This window comes from Myxozyma melibiosi (assembly GCF_037950935.1).
Source record: "Myxozyma melibiosi strain Phaff 52-87 chromosome Unknown BZA70scaffold_16, whole genome shotgun sequence".
Taxonomy (NCBI): domain Eukaryota; kingdom Fungi; phylum Ascomycota; class Lipomycetes; order Lipomycetales; family Lipomycetaceae; genus Myxozyma; species Myxozyma melibiosi.
In genome coordinates, this window is record NW_027042930.1 from 343,648 (window position 1) to 363,149 (window position 19,502).

At 52.6% G+C, this 19,502-nt stretch overlaps 8 protein-coding genes across 8 annotated transcripts; 2 read left to right on the top strand and 6 right to left on the bottom strand.

The window, feature by feature from the left end:
• Positions 1 to 453: 453 nt before the first annotated feature.
• Positions 454 to 2,511, bottom strand: BZA70DRAFT_285682 (multidrug resistance protein fnx1). Its single transcript, XM_064913777.1, has 2 exons — positions 1,935 to 2,511; positions 454 to 1,881 (listed from the first exon to the last, which is right to left on the bottom strand). The coding sequence occupies exons 1-2, from the start codon at positions 2,349 to 2,351 to the stop codon at positions 607 to 609; spliced, it is 1,692 nt and encodes a 563-aa protein (XP_064765693.1). The 5' UTR covers positions 2,352 to 2,511; the 3' UTR covers positions 454 to 606.
• Positions 2,512 to 3,111: 600 nt separating this feature from the next.
• Positions 3,112 to 5,138, bottom strand: BZA70DRAFT_285684 (uncharacterized protein). The gene is made up of 3 exons (XM_064913778.1): positions 5,024 to 5,138; positions 4,907 to 4,964; positions 3,112 to 4,633 (listed from the first exon to the last, which is right to left on the bottom strand). The coding sequence occupies exons 2-3, from the start codon at positions 4,956 to 4,958 to the stop codon at positions 3,405 to 3,407; spliced, it is 1,281 nt and encodes a 426-aa protein (XP_064765694.1). The 5' UTR covers positions 4,959 to 4,964; positions 5,024 to 5,138; the 3' UTR covers positions 3,112 to 3,404.
• A 1,710-nt stretch (positions 5,139 to 6,848) lies between these two features.
• BZA70DRAFT_307823 (fatty acid desaturase-domain-containing protein) lies at positions 6,849 to 8,207 on the top strand (the record flags this gene model as incomplete). Its single annotated transcript, XM_064914840.1, has 4 exons — positions 6,849 to 7,067; positions 7,122 to 7,785; positions 7,880 to 8,173; positions 8,194 to 8,207. 4 exons carry the CDS (start codon positions 6,849 to 6,851, stop codon positions 8,205 to 8,207), a joined length of 1,191 nt encoding a protein of 396 aa, XP_064765695.1.
• Positions 8,208 to 8,568: 361 nt separating this feature from the next.
• On the bottom strand, positions 8,569 to 9,952 carry BZA70DRAFT_100303 (PapD-like protein). The gene is made up of 5 exons (XM_064909312.1): positions 9,722 to 9,952; positions 9,545 to 9,638; positions 9,418 to 9,476; positions 9,245 to 9,360; positions 8,569 to 9,183 (listed from the first exon to the last, which is right to left on the bottom strand). Exons 1-5 carry the CDS (start codon positions 9,753 to 9,755, stop codon positions 8,779 to 8,781), a joined length of 708 nt encoding a protein of 235 aa, XP_064765696.1. The 5' UTR covers positions 9,756 to 9,952; the 3' UTR covers positions 8,569 to 8,778.
• BZA70DRAFT_313127 (UBA/TS-N domain-containing protein) lies at positions 9,856 to 11,110 on the top strand (the record flags this gene model as incomplete). Its single annotated transcript, XM_064915010.1, has 2 exons — positions 9,856 to 10,096; positions 10,157 to 11,110. Exons 1-2 carry the CDS (start codon positions 10,079 to 10,081, stop codon positions 11,108 to 11,110), a joined length of 972 nt encoding a protein of 323 aa, XP_064765697.1. The 5' UTR covers positions 9,856 to 10,078.
• Positions 11,111 to 11,176: 66 nt separating this feature from the next.
• BZA70DRAFT_297863 (uncharacterized protein) lies at positions 11,177 to 13,814 on the bottom strand (the record flags this gene model as incomplete). The annotated part of the gene is made up of 5 exons (XM_064914579.1): positions 11,177 to 12,399; positions 12,655 to 12,797; positions 13,187 to 13,353; positions 13,416 to 13,546; positions 13,652 to 13,814. 5 exons carry the CDS (start codon positions 13,812 to 13,814, stop codon positions 11,177 to 11,179), a joined length of 1,827 nt encoding a protein of 608 aa, XP_064765698.1.
• Positions 13,815 to 14,017: 203 nt separating this feature from the next.
• Positions 14,018 to 15,589, bottom strand: BZA70DRAFT_300386 (hexose transporter; the record flags this gene model as incomplete). Its single annotated transcript, XM_064914704.1, has 1 exon — positions 14,018 to 15,589. One exon carries the CDS (start codon positions 15,587 to 15,589, stop codon positions 14,018 to 14,020), a length of 1,572 nt encoding a protein of 523 aa, XP_064765699.1.
• Positions 15,590 to 17,648: 2,059 nt separating this feature from the next.
• On the bottom strand, positions 17,649 to 19,088 carry BZA70DRAFT_242449 (hexose transporter; the record flags this gene model as incomplete). The annotated part of the gene is made up of 1 exon (XM_064910565.1): positions 17,649 to 19,088. The coding sequence occupies one exon, from the start codon at positions 19,086 to 19,088 to the stop codon at positions 17,649 to 17,651; it is 1,440 nt and encodes a 479-aa protein (XP_064765700.1).
• Between the last annotated feature and the right edge of the window lie 414 nt (positions 19,089 to 19,502).

A 19,502-nucleotide genomic window follows, 5' to 3' on the forward strand; every position in this document is an offset into this window, starting at 1 on the left:
CGATCTTACAAGTTTTGAGTGGATTTATTCTGTTTAGATAGAGATCGAAATCAATATTTTTCTGATTTTTACAAACTTTTATAAATTTTTATTAGTGAGTTAAAGATGAAGTATGTAATGTACGTACAATGTACGACGCTCTATACTCTTTTAATAAACCCTCTCCACTGCCAAAAAGCGCGGATTACCTGTTCAAGCAATTACTCTCTCCTCCTGCTCTCCTTCAAATCCTCTCACCATTCTCGATCAATAATCTCGAGACAATCACGAAATATCTAAAACCTTTGTCTTTTTTTTTTTTTTTTTTTTTTTTTTCACATTATCTGCGTTTAACGTGCGCGTATACGCGCATGTAACCATCCCATCTCTAAAATTCACCTCTATCTCATTCAGGCAACTACACCCTCCTGCTCTCTTCCCAATCTTTTACACACTAGCAAGAGATATCTATAACTTGTTATATTTGTCTGCGGTCGAAAGTATACACTCAAAGAAATATTCTATTCTCTATTAAACCAAACTAAACAGCAACTCTTTTCTTCTCTTTATATTCATTCCAAAAAAACACTTATATTTTAATGTAGAGGCACCCCCCCCTCATTTTCTCTACTCCCTTCTCTGGATTGTGGTATGCAAAGTATGCTCCTTCATAATCGAAATCGCTAGAATATTCAAAAACCCCAGCCCGACCGCAAAATAAAACACCCACCGACTGGCGACCAAAAACCCGCCCCGCGCAATCTCGCGATACTCGTCCGGCAAGTTCTCGACTTCCTCGACCGAGTCGAGCACGCGCGAAATCATCTCTGCGGCGCCTGGCCCCGTGATTTTTTCGTAGAGCTCGGTCGCGAGCACGTTTTGGAAGACGGCGGAGGCGATGGTGACGCCTACCGTGGAGCCCATGCCGCGGAAGCCGTATTGGATTGATGTCGTGACGGCTTGGAATTCGTGCGGGACGGAGGCGATGAGCGCGATGAGGGTGGAGGTGAGGAGGGAGCCGAAGCCGATGCCGGGGATGAGGAGGAAGAAGACTTGGGTGAATGTGCTTGTGGTTTCGGAGTACGTGCTGACGAGGATGCAGCCGAGAAAGAGGAGGCAGGCGTTGAAGAGCATGGCGCGGAAGTACTTGCCCGTGGCGCGCATGTAGGTGCCGGTTGAGATTGCGCCGATGCCGGTGCCGATGAAGTTTGAGATAATGTTTGTCCCGGCTGCGGTGGCGGACACGCCGCGGACGGAGATGAGGTAGATGGGCACGTAGAAGAGGTGGGAGTAGGAGATCATGAAGATGAGCGCGTTGGAGATGGCCGAGCCAAGGATCGTGCGGTCTTTGAGCAGTTGCACGGGGATCACGGGTTCGGCGGCGACCTTGAGCTCGATGTGCACGAACGCGGCGATGAAGGCGAAGGAGAGTGTGAAGAAGATAAAGATGAGGGGGGATGTCCAGGGCACGTAGTTTCCGCCGATCGACATGGCGAGCATGAACAGCGTCAACGCACTCACGAGCGCAAACGAGCCGAGGAAGTCAATCCGCTTCAACCTCCCCGACTCAATCTCAGACACGGGCTTGCCTTTCAAGTTGAGCTGGATGGTAACCGCCGAAATCAGCACGAACGGAACTTGAATATAAAACGCCCAGCGCCAGCCCACAGCATCGGTAATCAGCCCGCCAAAGACGCCGCCGACGGCAGCGCCGGAGTTGTAGAGCACGCTGCCGATGCCGTGCAGGAGCGAGCGCTGGCGGAGCGGGACGAGGTCGGAGAGGGTGATGACGGAGAGCGAGTTGAGGCCTGCGCCGCCGATGCCGGCGATCACGCGGGCAAAGACGAGGAACCAGACGGAGGAGGCGAGGCCGCAGAGAACGCAGCCGATAGCGAATGCGGCCTGTACTGTTAGCAGGGTTGTTTTAGGTAAGTAAAAAGAGGAAGGGGACAGACATTGCTGAAGATGAGGAGGGCCTTGCGACCGTAGATATCAGAGATCTTTCCATACAACGGCTGGAAGGCGGCGACGGCAATCAAATACGCAGTCGCGATCCAGGACACCGATCTAAAATCATGAAACTCGGACGCGATATGCGAAATAAGCGTGACGATAACCGTTCCGTCCAACGCACACAGAAAGACGCCGATATAAAGCGAGCAAAAGAGAGTGACAAGAGCCCTCGTAGAAAGCTCGTCGACCTCGCGCTCGGCAACAGCGGCCTCGACGTCCTCGGACGCGACAGCAGAGGCGGAGGAAGGGCCGTCGGGACCGTCGTCGACAGCGAGGTCGTCGCGCTCGTCAAAGTCGCCGAGTAAGCGCGCGGACTCTTGGTCGATGAGCGAGTTGCGTCGTTCGCGGGCAGTGGCCATTATGGATCGATGTGTGGTCTAATATATCGTTGTCTATCTGACGAGACTGCGATTGCTGTATCTTTGTCGAGAACAGGTGTGTTCGAGGCAGATTGAGTTTGAGTTGAGGAGCGATAACAGTCGAAGTAGGCGGAAAGGACTGAGTCAGGGTCATGTGACATATACTAATTAGAGAGAAGAGAAGAGAGAAGAGAGAAGAGAGAAGAGAAGTATCAAAGAAAAGGGAACATTGCAATAACAAAAACAAGACAAAGTAAGCGATGGCTGTATCCTATCATATGTTGTCTATATAGTAAATACTACTAGAGTAATAGAAGAAGTAAAGAGTGAATATTACATAACATCTTACTTACACCTCGGCTGCCTCCACCGTCGATAGTTCATCCACAGTTTCTCTTCGGACAATTCATCCACCTAAAAATAAAAAGGAAGACGTAATCGCCTTCTTCTTCTTCTCTTCTTCTAACTATAACTATAACTATAACTATCACTATAAGTATAACTATAACTATAACTATAACTGCTCTATTCATAACGATCTTCAGACCCCCAACTCTCGCCGTGCTCTTCCTGGTTTATTATTACTCCTTCTGCTCTAATACCAACTATAACAACTCAGCATATTAATCACATCCGATGCTTTGGACCTCTTCCTCACCTATGAGATGTCTACGGAGCTGTCTACGGAGCTGCCTCCGTCGGTCTTTCGTTGCCCCGACAACCTAAACTCAATCCTCTTCTACTCTTCTACTTCTCACTACTACTCTGTAAATATACATTATTATTAAAACTAATAATACGTCTTCCTCAGTGCTTTCTTTCCCTTTTATCCGTTCTGCTTTACACTCTTATCCCTCTCAGGATACCTATTATCACATTCGGACTCAAAAAAACCCCCAAAATAAACAGAAAAGACCCTGTCCTCCTGTACAAAAACACTTAGAAAAAGAGAAAGACTCGGGTCGATACACTCTCTCATTACAATAACACATTCACTCTTCCTTATTTAGAAGTGTCTCTTTCTGATAAAGATATAACTGCTCAAAACAGCACTTAAAAGATGCCAAAGAAAAGCGCGGCAATGATACCACCGAATGCAACGCCCTGGGTGTTGGGTCCGAACGCAACCGCACCAGCAGTCGACGAAGACGAAGCAGCAGAGGTAGAAGCAGCAGACGACGAAGTCGCAACAGCAGACGACGCAGACGCAGAGCTAGTCACACTGCTCGAAGCAGCCGACGAAGACAGAACAGACGACGACGAAGACGAAGCCGCAGAGCAAACGTAGTCGTTTCCACGAATGTCATTGTCGTCGTTCATCTTGTCAAAAGCAGAGCAGTCAAAGTCCTCGTCAGACGAGATAGTGACAGCTCCACGAACAAGAGTGAGGTCGTCGAAAGTGGCATTGTCAAACGAGCCAGAAAGAACGATAGCACCAGAGATAGCGGAGACCTTGGGGAAGGAGAACTCCTCGAGCTGGGTGTTGTTCGAAATCTCAAGACCGGCAGAGCCAATAGTGGCAAGCTTGGGGAAAGAGATCGAGGTCAAGTCGTCGTTCTTGATGATCGAAAGACCACCGACCGAGGTAAGGTTGGGAGCAGACAACTTCTCAAAGTTGTTGGAGATCAAGATGTACGACGCGTTGACAGTCTGGAGCTTGGGGGTCGAGATCGACTCAACATCCTGGAAGGTCAAGTTGTTGGCCCAGATGAGGTTGGGGAACGAGATAGTGGTCTCGCCGTTGAACGAAACATCAATCTGGTCAGAGACCGAGGTGAGGGGCATCTCAATCTCGTTCAAGTTCAAGTTGTTGTTGATGTCAAGAGTGGTGACCGAGTCAAGGGTGATTCCGTTCAAGGTCGAGAGATCAGTGTCGGAGATGTAGATCTGGTCGCAAGAAGTAACACCGGTGGTGAAGGTGAGCGAGTCAATGGCCGGGAGAGTGACCCAGTTGATGGAACCGATCGAGGTGAGCTCGGGGAAGGAAAGGGTTCCAAGGACGGTGAGGCCGTTGAGGGTGAACGCGCCGCCAATAGACTGGAGCGAGGGCGCCGAGATGGAGCTGATCTGGGTGTTGTTCTTGCAGATGAGGTTGCCCTCAATCTCCTGGATACCAGTGATGGTAGCAGACGAGAGGGTCTCGGCGAGGATGATGTTGCCGGAGAAGGTGGTGCATGACGAGAGGGAGTCGAGATCGGCCTGAGCGGTGGCGGTGACCTCAGACTGGAGGCAGGCGGAGGCGGTGGAGGTAGCGGTGGCGCTGCTGGCACTGGAGCTCTGGGCTGTAGATGTGTGAGTGTGAGTATAAAGTAGAGAGAGATAGAAGATGTGAAGTAAGAGAGAGAGAGAGGGTGGGGGCTGGGTGCAGGGGGGTGTATGCAGGAGGAGAGGGCGCCGGGGATAGAATGCAGCAATTTCCCGAGCTCCGATATGACACAGCCCGGCGGAGGCCCACACAGCAGCTCTGCTCTCTCACTCTCACAGCACAGCACGCAGCACACAGCACAAGAGAAGAAGTAGAGAAGAAGAAGAAGAAGAAGAAGAAGAAGACATACCAGAGACGGCCGCGGTGAGGGCAAGAGCAGCGACGAAGACTTTTCCAAACATTGTGAGCTGGAGGAGAGTGTTAGGATTTGGATACGGGCTGAGTAGAGATAGGAGGCTGGAAGTACAGAGCAGAGCAGTAGAGTAGACAAGAAGAGCTCTAGAATGCAATGCAATGAAGAAGAAGAAGAAGAAGAAGAAGAACAACAACAACACTTACATTAACAGAGATTGAGGGGACTGTTGTGGGGGGAGAGAAGAGGAAGAGGAGGGAAGAGGAGGAAGAAAAAAGAAACCGGGAAAAAACCCTGTGCGGATTGGCGCGAACTAAGGTTTTGTGTTAAGTTCACCGAAGACGGCCTAGCGCGGATCTGTGCGTGTGTTGAGACTGCCCGATCGGGACTAGAGCCACGCAAGTGCGGCGTTTGGCCGGGCGTTTTATCGCGGCTCGACTCGGGTCAGAGTGCCGTGACTATTGTATTATATACTACTGGTGTTGGTAGAGAAGAGAGAGAATATCAATTGTATGTAATTGAATACATTGTATGTGTATATAGTTGAATATAATGTGAATAAGATGTATGCTGTGTTGTTGCTACTACTACACTGCACTACTACTGCTGCAGCGCTGCATCCAAAAAGTAAAGATAGAGAGAGCCAAGAAGAGCTCGGCTGAGGGATTATGCTGCTGCTCATTAGCTGCCTGCTCGACCGCAACTCCAATAATGCCGCGTTCGGGGTTTGTTTGTTGATGTTGATGAAGTTGTGTTGTTGTGTTGTTGCCGTGTTGATGATGTTGTGTTGATGTTGTGTTGATGTGTTGTTGTTGTCGTTGCTCTCCACGTCCACGATCTAGATAGATATCCCCTCCGCCGGATCCTCTTCTTCTTCTCCTTCCTCTCTTCTCTCTCCGATCACTCAATTAACATCAATTAATCGTCAGTGACATTCGGCCTGCAGCTATTCACCATCCCGCTGGCATCTGCCACTGCGCCCGCAGCTGTGCCTGCTCTGCTCCTCCTCTCCTCCTTATCGCGTGCCCCTTGTTTACTCTTCCTCCCCCTTCTCTATAACCAAATATATTCTACTCCAATATACTCATAAACTACCTCGGCCACAAACTCCTCTCTTATCTGCCTCCTCTTCTCCTCTTCTCTTGCTATCCACGCTATCTTCTCTTCTCTTCCCTACGCTACAGCCTAGTCTCATTCTCATCCTCCTACGCCTCCATTCCACATGAAATTCTTAAAATTCCCAGACCTGTGCGTCGGCCCGGCTCGGATCAACACAAAATATGCGTCAACAACTCTTGACTTTAATCAAATGCCTTAATCCGGCCTGGACCCTGTTTCTCTTGACTTGTTACTGATCGTCAATCTCCTGTTCTATACCGAGTGTACTTGCTGCATCTTCTACACATCCCTTGCTGTGCACTGCTGCGCTAACTGCTGTGCTAACTACTGTGCTGACTGTATATCCAACCCTTCCTTCCTTCTTCTTCTCTACTCTTCATAATACATCTCCTCCTCCATCACACTGCACTCCTCTCCTTACAACAACAACAACTCACTGTCATAACAAGCTATAAATAGCACGCGTCTCGTGTTCGGCTCCGGTCCACCGCCCCTCCGCCCTCCGCCCTCCGATCCGAACAATCACGTGTCTGTCTACTACTCACGTGACTTATATTAAAACTTACCCGGTCTAGAACCCAGAACCGACCCCTGGCTGCTGCCTGCACCGAGAGCTGATAGCAGTGAGCTGAGCTGCAACGCGTAAAGACATCGTCTGATTGTATTTACCACTAGACTCTTGAGACTGTTGAGATAAAGACTAAAGAAGAAGTCTCTTTTGATATAAGGGCTTGAGAATCTGCTATTATCTCTCTGCTCTTCTGTTGACATGTCGTGCAGCTAAGTGCACTCACCACTACTACCAAAAATTCACTTCACCATGACCTCGACCATCTCCTCCGCCAGACTGGCCCGCGACAACGCTGACTTCTCTAAATACAAAGTCCGTCGCTTCTACCTCCCCGTCAAACCACTCTCTGCCTCCCCCGTCTCTACCCCCTCCTCTTCCCCTGCCTCCCCCACAGATGACTCCTCCGACACCTCCTCCGACTCCGATGATCTCTCCCCCCTCTCCTCAAGCACAACCTCCCTCTCCTCCGTCGACGAAACCATCTCCGCCGCCATCGCGACCGGCAAACTCTCTCCCGACGAGCAAGCCGCGCTCGCGACCCACGTCGACGACTTCTTCTGGACGTACCAAGAAGAACCCCACCGCTCGCGCCGGATGGCAATCATGCAGGCCCATCCCGAAGTCACAAAGTTGTGCGGGATCGAGCCGTTGACAAAGTACGTTATCACCTGCGTTGTCGCGCTGCAATTCGGCTGCGCGTACGCGCTGCGCAACTCATCCCTCTCGAGCGCGTGGTTCTGGGTCGTGGCATACGTCGTCGGCGCGACCGCGAACCAAAACGTCTTTCTCTGCATCCACGAACTCAGCCATAACCTCGGCTTCAAAAAACCACTGCACAACCGACTCTTTGCCATCTTTGCAAACCTGCCCATCGGCATCCCCTACTCCGCCAGCTTCAGACCGTACCACCTCATCCACCACAAGCACCTCGGCGACGCGAACCTCGACGCCGACCTGCCCACGCCGCTTGAAGCGATCGTGCTCTCGAACCTCGCGGGGAAAGCGTTCTTCGCGACCTTTCAGATTTTGTTTTACGCGCTGCGGCCGATGTTTGTCATGACGCTGCCGTTTACGTCGATTCATCTTCTTAACGTCGTCGTGCAGCTTGCGGTGGACGCGCTCGTCGTGAGGTGGTGGGGGTGGATGCCGCTGCTGTACTTTATCATGTCTGATTTCCTTGCTGGAAGTTGGCACCCTCTCGCTGGCCACTTTATCGCCGAACATGTATGCCCTCTACTTAATCTTGACATGCCTCTACTTGTTCTTGACTAACATAACAGTACATCCTCAACCCCAAACAAACCCCCCTGGCATGACCCCCCCCGAAACCTACTCCTACTACGGCATCCTCAACCTCTTCACCTACAACGTCGGCCTACACAACGAACACCACGACTTCCCCTACATCCCCTGGACGCGTCTTCCCCTGCTCACGCAGCTCGCGAGCGAATTCTACGAGCCCCTGCCCTTCCACGAGAGCTGGTCGCGGGTGATCTTTGACTTTGTGTTTGATCGGAGGGTGAGTTTGTGGTGTAGGGTCAAGCGGGATACGGCGAAGATCGTGGGGAGGAAAGGTGGGGTTGTTACGAGGCAGGGGAGTGTGTTTGATTTTGAAAAGGCGAAGGTTGTGGGGGATGATGATGTTGGTGATGATGGGGATACGACCACTGCACTGGCTGAGAAGAAGGAGATGTAGCTGTTCCTTTTTGTTTATTGTAGTTTGATGTAGTCTGATCTAATATCAGAATACACCTCAACATCAAAGATTGCAAGATACTTGAACTATACACTACAAACCACCACCCGCATCACCGCAACCCACAAGCAACAAGCAAAGTCGATACTTCACCTTACCCCAAACTGAAGCTATACCGAGCTAATACTGAATCAAGTACGATACTGAAATGATAGTCGATGGTCGATAGCTGATAGTAAATAAAACTAATAAACTAGCACTAGATAAATAACTACAAATAATAACAAAACACACGCACGCTTCTACCTCTCGCTCGCTCGCATATACAAATACACACACACGGACACGTTTGTGACTTTATGACGGAACAACAAAAACAAAAAAAAGGGAAAAAGAAAAGCAACTTGTTGTTTACAGAACTGGGTGATCTGCTTTGTGATATAATAAAGAAAGCTAGACTGAGAGTTATCTCAGTAGACATGCTTAGAAAAACAACCAGGCAAGCAAGAACGCGATAAGACAGAGCACCATCGCAACCGGAATCGGCACGCCCTGTCCTCCACCACTCCGCTGCTCGACCGCGCCACCAGCCGGAGCGGATTTCTCCGTCGCGCCCGCGACCGAGTCGCCCGGCACAGCTTTCTTCAGCTCGCTGTTGAGATCGGCGATTTTCTCGTCGACGACGGTCGTGCTGTTGATGCTCTTGCTTGTGCTGCTTGTCGACTCCGGCGCGGACGGGGTCGAGAACGACGAGCCGACGGCGGCGGCGGCGGCGGCGGCGGGGGTCGCGGGGGTGTCGGGCGAGGTCGAGGTGGTGCCGGATTTGTAGGCCACGCGGATCTTTGCGTCTGCTATCTTTTCCTTTGACGTTTTCTCGACGGTAGACCACTACATACTTAGCACAAAACTAGATAACGAAATAAGAAGAGGAAGAAAAGAGGAGACATACGAGATCATGGATCGACAGGGTCTCCAGCTCTGCTGCGATGGGCACGCTTTGAACAAGGAACTTGTCCTTGCATTTGTAATCCGGACCGGGCTCAAACTTGAGGCCCTGCAGGATGACTAGACATGAGTTCAGTAATCCATCCAAAATACAGTCAAACACAGCAGTCTACTCACTCTGGACCTCGACGGTCTCGCCAGGGTCGACGCGGGACGCATTCGGACGGACACAGTACCTACAACAACAGAAGACGACAAGGGTCAGCACCGCGCGACAGCACACCACAGCACAAACACAACATACAGCTTCGGCGCGGTCGTCTTGACCTTATACGCCAGCGGCTCGGCGGTTTTATTCCTCAGAGTGACGAGCCTGGTGATGGACTGCGAAAAGGGCCCTAAACAAAGCACACAGGTGAGCAAGCCTCCAACGCGCGCCGGTCCCCACGAGACAAACCACATCAGCGAGCGGACGACATACCAGAGAACTCGAGCGTGGACGGCGAGACTTCCATTATGCGGTATTCGGTGTCTTGTATTCTTTTCAGGCAGCAGGCAGCAGAGCAGCAGGCGGATGGGATGCGGAACAGTGGAAAGACGAGGAAGAAGGCACACGGCGCCGGCGGACTCGCAGTCGACTTTCGAGAACCCACAACTGCGGCGGATCGCTCGCGTTCGCCATCACTGATGTGCGTCTTGGAGATCACTATTGCGTCATGGTTATGTAAGCGTCTTTGTAAGTGATTAGGTAATATTATCTGGTGCTCTCTAGCTCTGCTCTAGCTCTTGTAGACTTCTTTAGACACAACAGCATCAGCAGTCAGCACAGTACAGAATCATGGACGTCCGAAACCAGGTATGCTCTTCTATTATTGCTTCTACAGTATCAACAACCACTAACCCCCCCCCCCCCCAGCTCGTCGAGATGGGCTTCCCCGTCTCGCGCATCGAGGCAGCGCTCCGCAACACGTCCCCCGCTACCCTCGAATCCTGCGTCGAATGGCTCGACCAGCACCCGATCGACGCCGCCGTGCAAGCCACAGGCGACCCCGATGACGACTCGACCGAGGTCACTGTCGGCCCGGACGGCGAGCCGATCGAGAAAGGCGACATGTCTGACGCCGCCGGATCACTCGTGTGCCAGGACTGCGGCAAGCGGTTTCGCACGCCCGCCACGGCTGAGTACCACGCCACGCGGACGAACCATACCAACTTTGCCGAGTCGACGGAGAAGATCCCTGAGCTCACGCCGGAGCAGAAAGCAGCCAAGCTCGAGGAACTGCGTCTGCGCGCGGCAGAGCGCAAGGCCACGCAGGCCAAGATCGACGCGCTCGAGAACCGCAATAACGAGAACCTGCGCAAGAAGGCGGATAAAGACTCCGCGGCCGCGATCGAGAGGCAGAAGAAGCTGCAGGTGCAGAAAGAGGCCGAGGCTCGCAGACGCGAGCAGCGCGAGGAAGTCCTTGCAAAGCAGCGGATCAAGGATCTTATCGCCGCCGACAAGAAAGCCCGACAAGAGAAGCTCGAACGCGAACGTGCTGCGCGCGCCGGCGTCGCTGCCCCGTCCCAGCCGTCTGCTCAACCCACCGTGACCACGTCAACCCCCGCCACTCCAAGACAGAAGAAAGAGTACACCGAGTCGCGGCTGCAGATCAGAGTGGACGGCCAATCCCCGATCGTCAAGACGTTCCCGGTCGAGACCACGCTCTTTGAGATTGCGCACTCGGTCCAGGATGTTTCCGGGGTTGCGCCCGACAGCGCGGTGTTTGTCACTACGTTTCCCACAAAGAGATATGGCGCGGAGGATATGGGGATGACGATCAAGGAGGCTGGGTTTATCAACACTGCTGTTATGCTGAAGCGGGCGTAGAATACATGTCTGATGAATATAATCTATATTGCAGGAATAGAATACATGTAGAAGAATAAACATATGCTATATCTCAGAGCCAACCTGCGTAGTCTTGAAATACTTTACAGTCTCTCGCAAGCCATCAATAACTTTCCACTGCGGCTCCCAGTCCAACCGCTCCTTTGCTCTCGTCGTGTCCGGTTTCCGCTTCTGCGGATCATCTTCAAGCGCCGCCATATGCACGACCTGCGACCCGCAAAACCCGGTCTCTTCCGCCACCAGATCAATCACCATCTGCGCAAACTGATCGATCGTGAACTCCTCCTGCGTGCCGATATTCACCGGCTCGTCGCAGTTCGAGTTCATCAGCTTCATCAGCCCGTCAACCAGATCATGCACGTACTGGAACGACCGCGTCGACTTGCCGTCGCCGTACACAGTCAGATCCTCGCTCTTGAGCGCCTGCAGAATGAAGTTCGACACCACCCGCCCGTCGTTCCAGTTCATGCGCGGTCCGAACGTGTTGAAAATCCGCGCGACCCGCACGTCCACGCCTTCCTGCCGCTGATACGAGTACGCGAGCGTCTCGGCCACGCGCTTGCCTTCGTCGTAGCACGCCCGCGGACCAGTGCAGTTGACGTGGCCCCAGTACGACTCCTTCTGCGGGTGCTCTTCCGGGTCGCCGTAGATCTCGGACGTGGACGAGAGCAAGAAGCGCGCCTTGACGCGCTTCGCGAGACCGAGCATGTTGTACGTGCCAAAGAATCCCGTCTTGAGCGTCTTCACGGGGTTGGACTGGTAATGCACGGGGCTCGCGGGACACGCGAGATGGTAGATCTGGTCGACCTCGACGAGGATAGGATCCACGACGTCGTGCCTGATCAGCTCGAAATTCGGATGCCCGATCCAGTGCGCGACGTTCGACTTTGACCCGGTAAAGAAGTTGTCGAGACAGATGACGTTGTGGCCCATGAGCATGAGCCGGTCGACGAGGTGCGAGCCCACGAAGCCCGCGCCGCCGGTGACCAGGATCCGCTGCTTCTCGATCGGGTTGAGCAGCCGCACCGGCGGATACGCGTTCGCGCCCGGCGTGTACGTGATTGTGCCGTCTTCGCGCTGGACGGTGTGCGCGAGCGCGGTGTGCGGGCTCAGGTAGAGCGAGCGCAGGGTGGTGAGCAGCGGGTTGTCGTCGACGGAGGAGAAGGAGGCGAGCCCGGGAAGGCTGGTCGCCGACGAGTACCGCGAGAGCAGCGACGCGCGGACGGTGTCCACCGCGCTCGTCGGCGAGGTTGCTTGCGACTTTGGGTCTGGAATGGTTGCTGTGTGCCCGGGAAGAGGGCGGTGTGAAGAGAAGCAGGAAGTGCGTGGAGAAGACGAGATGGTGAGTATAAGAAGCAGCCGTACAATCAGTGCGGCTTTTACGCCAAAACAGCGCCTTTACGCCAACCAGCGAGTGGTTATTCTACAAATAGAACCAAAACACGAAAACAACTACTCCGTTGCGGTCTTTATTCAACATAACCATCATCAGTAATACCCGGACTTTGACTGTCCGATCCGACTCGCGCCCGACCGTCCCCGCGCGGACGCAAACGACCCGCCTGGCCCGCCGGATGAGGACATGCCTCCTGCACCGCTGCCGCTTCCGAGACTGCTCGATCCGTCGCCCGACATGCCGGGAAGTTGGCCGATGTAGGGCATCAATCTGGAGAAGTCGTGGTGTAAGCATCTGCCGTGGTAAATAATGCAGTGGTAAATAAAGCAGTAACAAAACATGACGAAGGAAATGAGAGAGAAGTGTTTTTGCCTGCTTCTTATAACATCTTCATATAAACATACACATACACTCACACATACAAAATACAAATAAAAAATACACACGAGCATAGACAAATACACGTTCACTAAAACAATCAACGCCATAGACTATCCACAAGTCCACTCTACAATCATCGACGTCCCAGCAGACCTCTAACTGCATCCACAACTCAGGACTCGACCAGACAATTGACAAAGACAGTACAGGCAGCACAATCAAATCAAGCAAAGCAGCACAAAACTAAACAGCAAGCAAAAGACAATTAGATTCCTAACCTGCTAAACTTCTCTTCGTCGCCCTCCGCCTCCTCGAGCGAATCCTGCTGCGAGATCCGGCGCAGCACGTCCCGTTTCGACGACTCTTGCAGTTCACCAGCAATCAAAAGCTCGTCGAGGATGTAGTACGCCTTCTGGAAGTTGAAAATGATGTCGAGCTCGCAGACCTGTGGAGGAACTTGTTAGCAGGCTTGGTTGATTTGGTCAGGGTGCAGCTACTTCAACATACGTTGCCGTAATAGCGATCCATCTGTTCCACATATCGGTGCACAATCTCAAGCGTGATCAGCTCGTTATCGGTAGACTCGATTCCGGCAATGAAAAACAGCGATGCGTATCGTCTGTACACAACCTTGCTATCTATTCCGCCCATCCCTGTTAGCATCCTCTTCACCCTGCTATCAGTCGCGACAACTCTCCCCCGTCATCGTCAACTATATCACAGCAATCTCCAGATAAACAAACCTTTATACTCCAAAAAACTGCACATCTTCGTCCGCCGACCCAGCACCAGCGTCGACACGTCCTTCACAATCTTACTCTTCTCCTTCAGCGACAACGTCAGAAACCATTTCGCCAACCGCACTTTGCCTTGCCGCGACAGCAGGATAATGTACTGCACTGCCATCTCTCTAATCTTCGTCTTCTCTCCTGTTGAATCGCTGGCGTGAGTGCAATTCGTTGTCGGGCTGCGCGGTTGCAGAAGCCAGCGGCAGCCCTCGATCCGTATCTGAGCGAGCGGCTCTACAGTACAACACACTCATTGCTGACTATTACATAATCTACTCGTTACTGATTAATAATGAGAAAGCAGCATATATTCAAACTAAACTACAACTTGGGCTCATAAACAACTCTCTGACTCTCGAGCATCTCGAGCTCGTCAGGAAGCTCAAAGTGCGTCTTGCCGTCAAACATCTCGTCGATCTCCTCGAGCGTCTTGTTATGCGTCTCGACCCAGCAAAAGTACACAAAGATAAAGCAGAGCACGTTGAACGACGAGTTGATCATGTAAATCTTCCAGCCGAGCTTGTCCATCGCGTACGGGAACGCAAAAGTGACGAGCAGACCGCAGCCTTTGGCGACGACAAAGGTCACTCCGGTACCGGCTGAGCGCATCGAGTAGGAAAGCACTTCGGCAGGGTACATGGACGAGATCGGGGTCTGGCCGAATGAGTACGCGCCGTTGAAGAGGAACATGCAGGCGATAGTGCCGTAGATCCCGCTCTTGTTGTCCGAGTTGCCGTACCGGGCGGAAAGACCGCCAAACATGTACAGGAAGATCGTCGACGTTCCAAGCGACCACAGCACGAGAGGTTTGCGGCCGATGTACACCGCAGCGTGGGATCCGACGACGGCAATCACGAGACAGAATGCAGAGAGAATGACGTTGATCTCAAGCTGGGTGTGCGAGGAAGTGACACCAGCCTGCTCCAACATGGTCGAGAAGTAGTAAGTGACAATGTTCGATCCCGAAAGCATAGTAATCACCGACGTCGACATGGCGAGACCAGTACGTCTGAAATTTCCCCAGGTGCTGAACAGTCCGCGGACGTCCATCTGCTTTCCAGAGCTGCGCTCAAACTCGATCGTCTCAAGAGCCTCAATATAGTGAGCCTTGACTTCCTCGTTGGCGGGATCGCCGTTTCCGTACAGGATCGTGAAAACCTCGTACGCGTCACGATGACGACCCTTGTACAGCAGCCAGCGCGGCGAAGCGGGCAGGAACATGATGACTCCGATAGCCATGACGGCGGGCGCGCACTGCAGCAGCGACGGAATTCTCCACGACCAGTTGGTGTTCATGTCCTCGGTTCCGTAGCAGATACCGGCGGCGACCAAAGTTCCGACGTACCAGCAGGTGTAGTACATGCCCTGCGCGAACGGACGCCACTTGTCGGTCGAGGTCTCGGTGATGTAGGGAATGGCGGAGACGGCGGCGATACCGGTGCCGACACCGATGATGATTCTGCCCGCGATGAACATGCCGGTGTTGTGCGCGCCACCCTGGATACCGCCACCGAGGATAACAAACAAGAAGGCGATAAACATGCACTCAAGACGACCGCGCACGTTGGCATAGTACGGCATCAGAAACAGAGCAACGATACCACCGATATAAGTCGCCGCCGTACGGAACGAAGCCATGGCCTCGGACGTGTTTGCAAAGTAATCCACATAGGGAGGCATAGCGTTGAGCGAACCCATGAGCGAGCCGTCGTAGCCCTGACTGAACGAGTCGACGATGGACGCGAGGATGACGACAAAGGTGAGGCCAAAGTTGGACTTTGGCACGAACCGGTGCACATACTCGTACTTGAACGACCCGTCGAGGGGAACAGGCAGCGAGCGAGGAACAGCTGGCTCGGTAGCGTCGATGATTGATTCTTCCTTGCTTGCCATCTCGATGTCTTACTTCAGTGACGGCTTGGAATATGTAGCAGCAACGAGGAGGGGTAGCGAGCAGCAGAGGGCATGGCGACAGCTTTATAGTCCTCCAGAACGCCTCTTATCCCAGGCGCAAGTCATTGCTGTCAGACGTCAGAGTTTTTTCTTGTCGCTGAATGTGTCGATTTCTGAGCAGTAAGAGAAGGGGGGCGGGTGGGTGTATGAGCCCGATAACGGGAGAGAGCGCAGTATGACTCGTCGTCTGTCTGCGAGGTACGCGGCGAAGGTACCTTTGCGGCCGAGGACGGTATCTGATATCGTAGCCCTGAGATTGACTGACTCGCAGAAAAGAACCGCGGAAAGCATAAAGCTGCTCTAGCTCCGGTGTTTATCGACCTAGCGAGATCGTAGAAGTTCTCACAGTCTTCATTCAAATAACTCATTCCTATGATATTAAACACAGCACCTAAATACTATCTCAACAGTAAGTAGCTATAGACAGCACCTCCTCAGAGCGCGAGCAAGAGAGCCAAGCCAACAGTCCTGCTTATCGACAAAGCTTGATAATCGATAACACAAACCAACAGGAGGCCTTCCGATACGCTGCCGGGGACCCGGAAGCTTGTTCAGTAGAGCAAATAGAAAACGGGGTTCTTAACCGCACGGGCCGGCAACTATCGCCGGCTGCCAACTCAACTTTACGGTTTTGTCGCTCACTTTGGACTGGCGCCGGACAAAGAAGGGCAGATGACTACGGTGCTTCATCTGCCGCTTCGAGCTTGCGCTCTCGTTCACGCCAAGACGGAGGCAGAAGAGCTGGGCTGTTGCAGACGTGGCGAGCAGCGGGCACGGAGTTTGTGTTTGTGTTTTGTGTTTTTTGCACATATGTGACCAAGCGGCAGTCTGTTCGCGGCTCGTGCGGGAAGTCTGCCCAGTGCGCGTCCGCGCTGTTGAGCTCAGCCTGCAGGTTCTCCCTCTGGAGAGACCTCTTACTCCTTTCTCTGTGTGTGTATTGGTGGGAAAATGTCAGGACAGAGGGGGGAGAGGCTAAATACAATACTCTGCCGCAAGCGGAAAGTCGACTCCTGTCAAGATCCGAGATGTACCCGTCTGGCCTGTCATCCTGTGCTGTGTACGCCTAGTTTAGACCTTCTCGTTCTGTTCTACTGTCTCTATCAACCAGCGGCAAAAAGAGTTCCAGTAAGACAAGAAAAAACACAAAAATCTCTCTGCTGTGAAAACAAAGTACGCGTGTGCCCGGTTCTCGGGCCGGTCAGTGCTATCGCGCTGCTCGAATTTTACATTGACCAGCTGCTTACCTCTGTATCTCAAATCAAAGGATATATAAGGGAACGAGGGGAAGGGAGAGCATTGACCAGATAGGGGAGAGTAATTTTAGTCCTGTTTGTTAGCGGCGATGTTTCTTTTACTGTGGGCGCAGGTAACTTACTCTGCCGCTGCGTCTGAATGGCACATTTTGCTGTGTTGAAATATCGTCGTTACCTTTCCTGTCCGACTAGATTTCAATATTCTCAGAGTGTCAAGAGATACATCAAACGACTATCTCTCCACCCCTCAGCAAGAAACGAGCCAACTGTCATCCGTCGCGCGCGCACATACCATCTCTTAAACCCCACTGTCGTCAAACCAAATCTCGCAGCTACAAAACTAAATCCCTCTCCAATTGACTTCCATCTCGGACGAATCCGAGTCGTCCGACGAAGCTCCCATTGTCTTCCTTGCAGCCTTGCCTCGTGTCAGTTTACTAGGGGGTGGGTTAGCTCCGATTAATGTTGAGTGAAAATGAAACTGAAATGAGAGGGGTTGATGAGATGGTAATGTACAGTTCATTAGTTAAAAGAGATGCGATCTAAAATAGGCAAGGAGGAAAAAAGATGTATATACTCAGAATGAGAATATAGAAAACACCACATTACACAAAAGATGAGAAAAGAAGGAAAAAAACACCCCGGATTAGAAAGAGAAAGAAAAAGACCTATACGAAAAATACAACGGACGCAAAAAACTAATGAAACAACAAGATGAGAGATTTGATATAAAAAAGAAAAAAGAACTACTCCTTCGATTCGTAAACGACACGCTGGTGCTCCATCTCCAACTCTGCGAGCTCGAAATGGGTCTTGCCGTCAAACATGGCATCGATCTGCTCGAGCGTCTTGTTGTGGGTCTCGACCCAGGTGAAGTAGACAAAGATGCAGCAGAGGACGTTGAACGAGGAGTTGATCATGTAGATCTTCCAGCCGAGCTTGTCCATCGCGTAGGGGAACGCAAAGGTGACGAGCAGACCGCAGCCCTTGGCGATGAACATGGTGACACCCATGCCGACGGAGCGCATCGAGTAGGTGAGCACTTCGGCGGGGTAGAGCGAGGTGATGGGGGTCAGACCGAAGGAGTAAGCACCGTTGAAGAGGAACATGCAGGCAATGGTGCCGTAGATTCCGCTCTTGTTGGTCGAGTTGCCGTACTTGGCAGTAAGACCGCCAAACATGTAGAGGAAGATAGTGCAGACACCGAGGGACCAGAGAACAAGAGTGCGGCGGCCCATGTAGCAAGCGCACTGCGATCCGATGACGGCAATCACGAGACAGAAAGCGGAGAGAATGACGTTGATCTCAAGCTGGGTGTGCGAGGAAGTGATTCCAGCCTGATCCAACATGGTCGAGAAGTAGTAGGTGACGATGTTTGATCCCGAAAGCATAGTGATGACCGAAGTCGACATCGCGAGACCGGTACGTCTGAAGTTGCCCCAGGTGCTGAACAGTCCACGCAGATCTAACTGCTTGCCGTCGCTGCGCTCGTACTCGATCGTCTCGAGGGCCTGGAAGTAGTGCGACTTGACGTCCTCGTGGAGAGGATCTCCGTTTCCGTAGAGAATGGTGAAGACCTCGTACGCGTCACGATGACGGCCCTTGTACAGCAACCAACGGGGCGATCCGGGCAGGAAGAGAAGCATGAAGATAGCCATGACAGCGGGAGCGCACTGCAGAAGCGAGGGAATTCTCCACGACCAGTTGGTGTTCATGTCCTCGGTTCCGTAGCAGACACCGGCAGCGACGAGGGTTCCGACGTACCAGCAGGTGTAGTACATGCCCTGCGCGAACGGACGCCACTTATCGGTCGAGGTCTCGGCGATGTAGGGAATAGCAGAGACGGCAGCGACACCGGTTCCGAGACCGATGATGATGCGACCGGCGATGAACATGCCGGTGTTGTGCGCGCCACCCTGGACACCACCACCGATGATGATGAGGCAGAAGGCGATGAACATACACTCGAGACGACCGCGCTTGTTGGCGTACCATGGCATGAGGAACAGAGCAGTGATACCGCCGATGTAGGTAGCGGCGGTACGGAAGGAGGTCATGGCGTTCGACATGACAAAGTAGTTCTGGTAGGGAGTCATGGCGTTGAGGGAACCCATGAGCGAACCGTCGTAGCCCTGAGAGAAGGCATCGACGATCGAGGTGGTGATGATGAGGGCGGTGAGTCCCATGTTCGTCTTGGGCACAAGCTTGTGCACATACTCGAACTTGAACGAGCCGTCGGTGGGGACGGGGATCGAGCGAGGAATGGTAGGGGAGATGATGTCGATGCTCTCCTCCTTCTCTGTCATATTGATGCTGCTCATTTTGTATGTGAGGGGGGAGGGGAGGGATAGAGGAGGGGGTAGAGAGATGAAGGTGAGCGGATAGAGAACAGAAACAGAGCGGACAGAGGACTGGTTATGTAGTAGCCAGGAATATGTGGAGCTCGATAAGGCCCCCCCTCTCCCCCCGGTATCAGAGAGCGTCAAGGCTCAAAGGCTCGAGGGGTGAGTGAGCGGATACACAGACCGTGGATCGATAAGAGAAAGATTATGACTCGTGTTGAAAGTCAACGCCGCTCTGACGCCGCCCGACGCCGCCGC

Bases quoted from the DNA above. Each gene is read 5' to 3' on its own strand.
- BZA70DRAFT_285682 (XM_064913777.1), bottom strand. From the start codon at position 2,351: ATGGCCACTGCCCGCGAACGACGCAACTCGCTCATCGACCAAGAGTCC. The intron at 1,882-1,934 runs GTCTGTCCCCTT...CTAACAGTACAG, and splicing joins CCCTCCTCATCTTCAGCAAT to GCCGCATTCGCTATCGGCTG.
- BZA70DRAFT_285684 (XM_064913778.1), bottom strand. From the start codon at position 4,958: ATGTTTGGAAAAGTCTTCGTCGCTGCTCTTGCCCTCACCGCGGCCGTC. The intron at 4,634-4,906 runs GTATGTCTTCTT...ACACATCTACAG, and splicing joins CCTCACCGCGGCCGTCTCTG to CCCAGAGCTCCAGTGCCAGC.
- BZA70DRAFT_100303 (XM_064909312.1), bottom strand. From the start codon at position 9,755: ATGGAAGTCTCGCCGTCCACGCTCGAGTTCTCTG. The intron at 9,639-9,721 runs GTATGTCGTCCG...TGCTTTGTTTAG, and splicing joins GTCCACGCTCGAGTTCTCTG to GGCCCTTTTCGCAGTCCATC. The intron at 9,477-9,544 runs GTATGTTGTGTT...CTGTTGTTGTAG, and splicing joins AAGACGACCGCGCCGAAGCT to GTACTGTGTCCGTCCGAATG.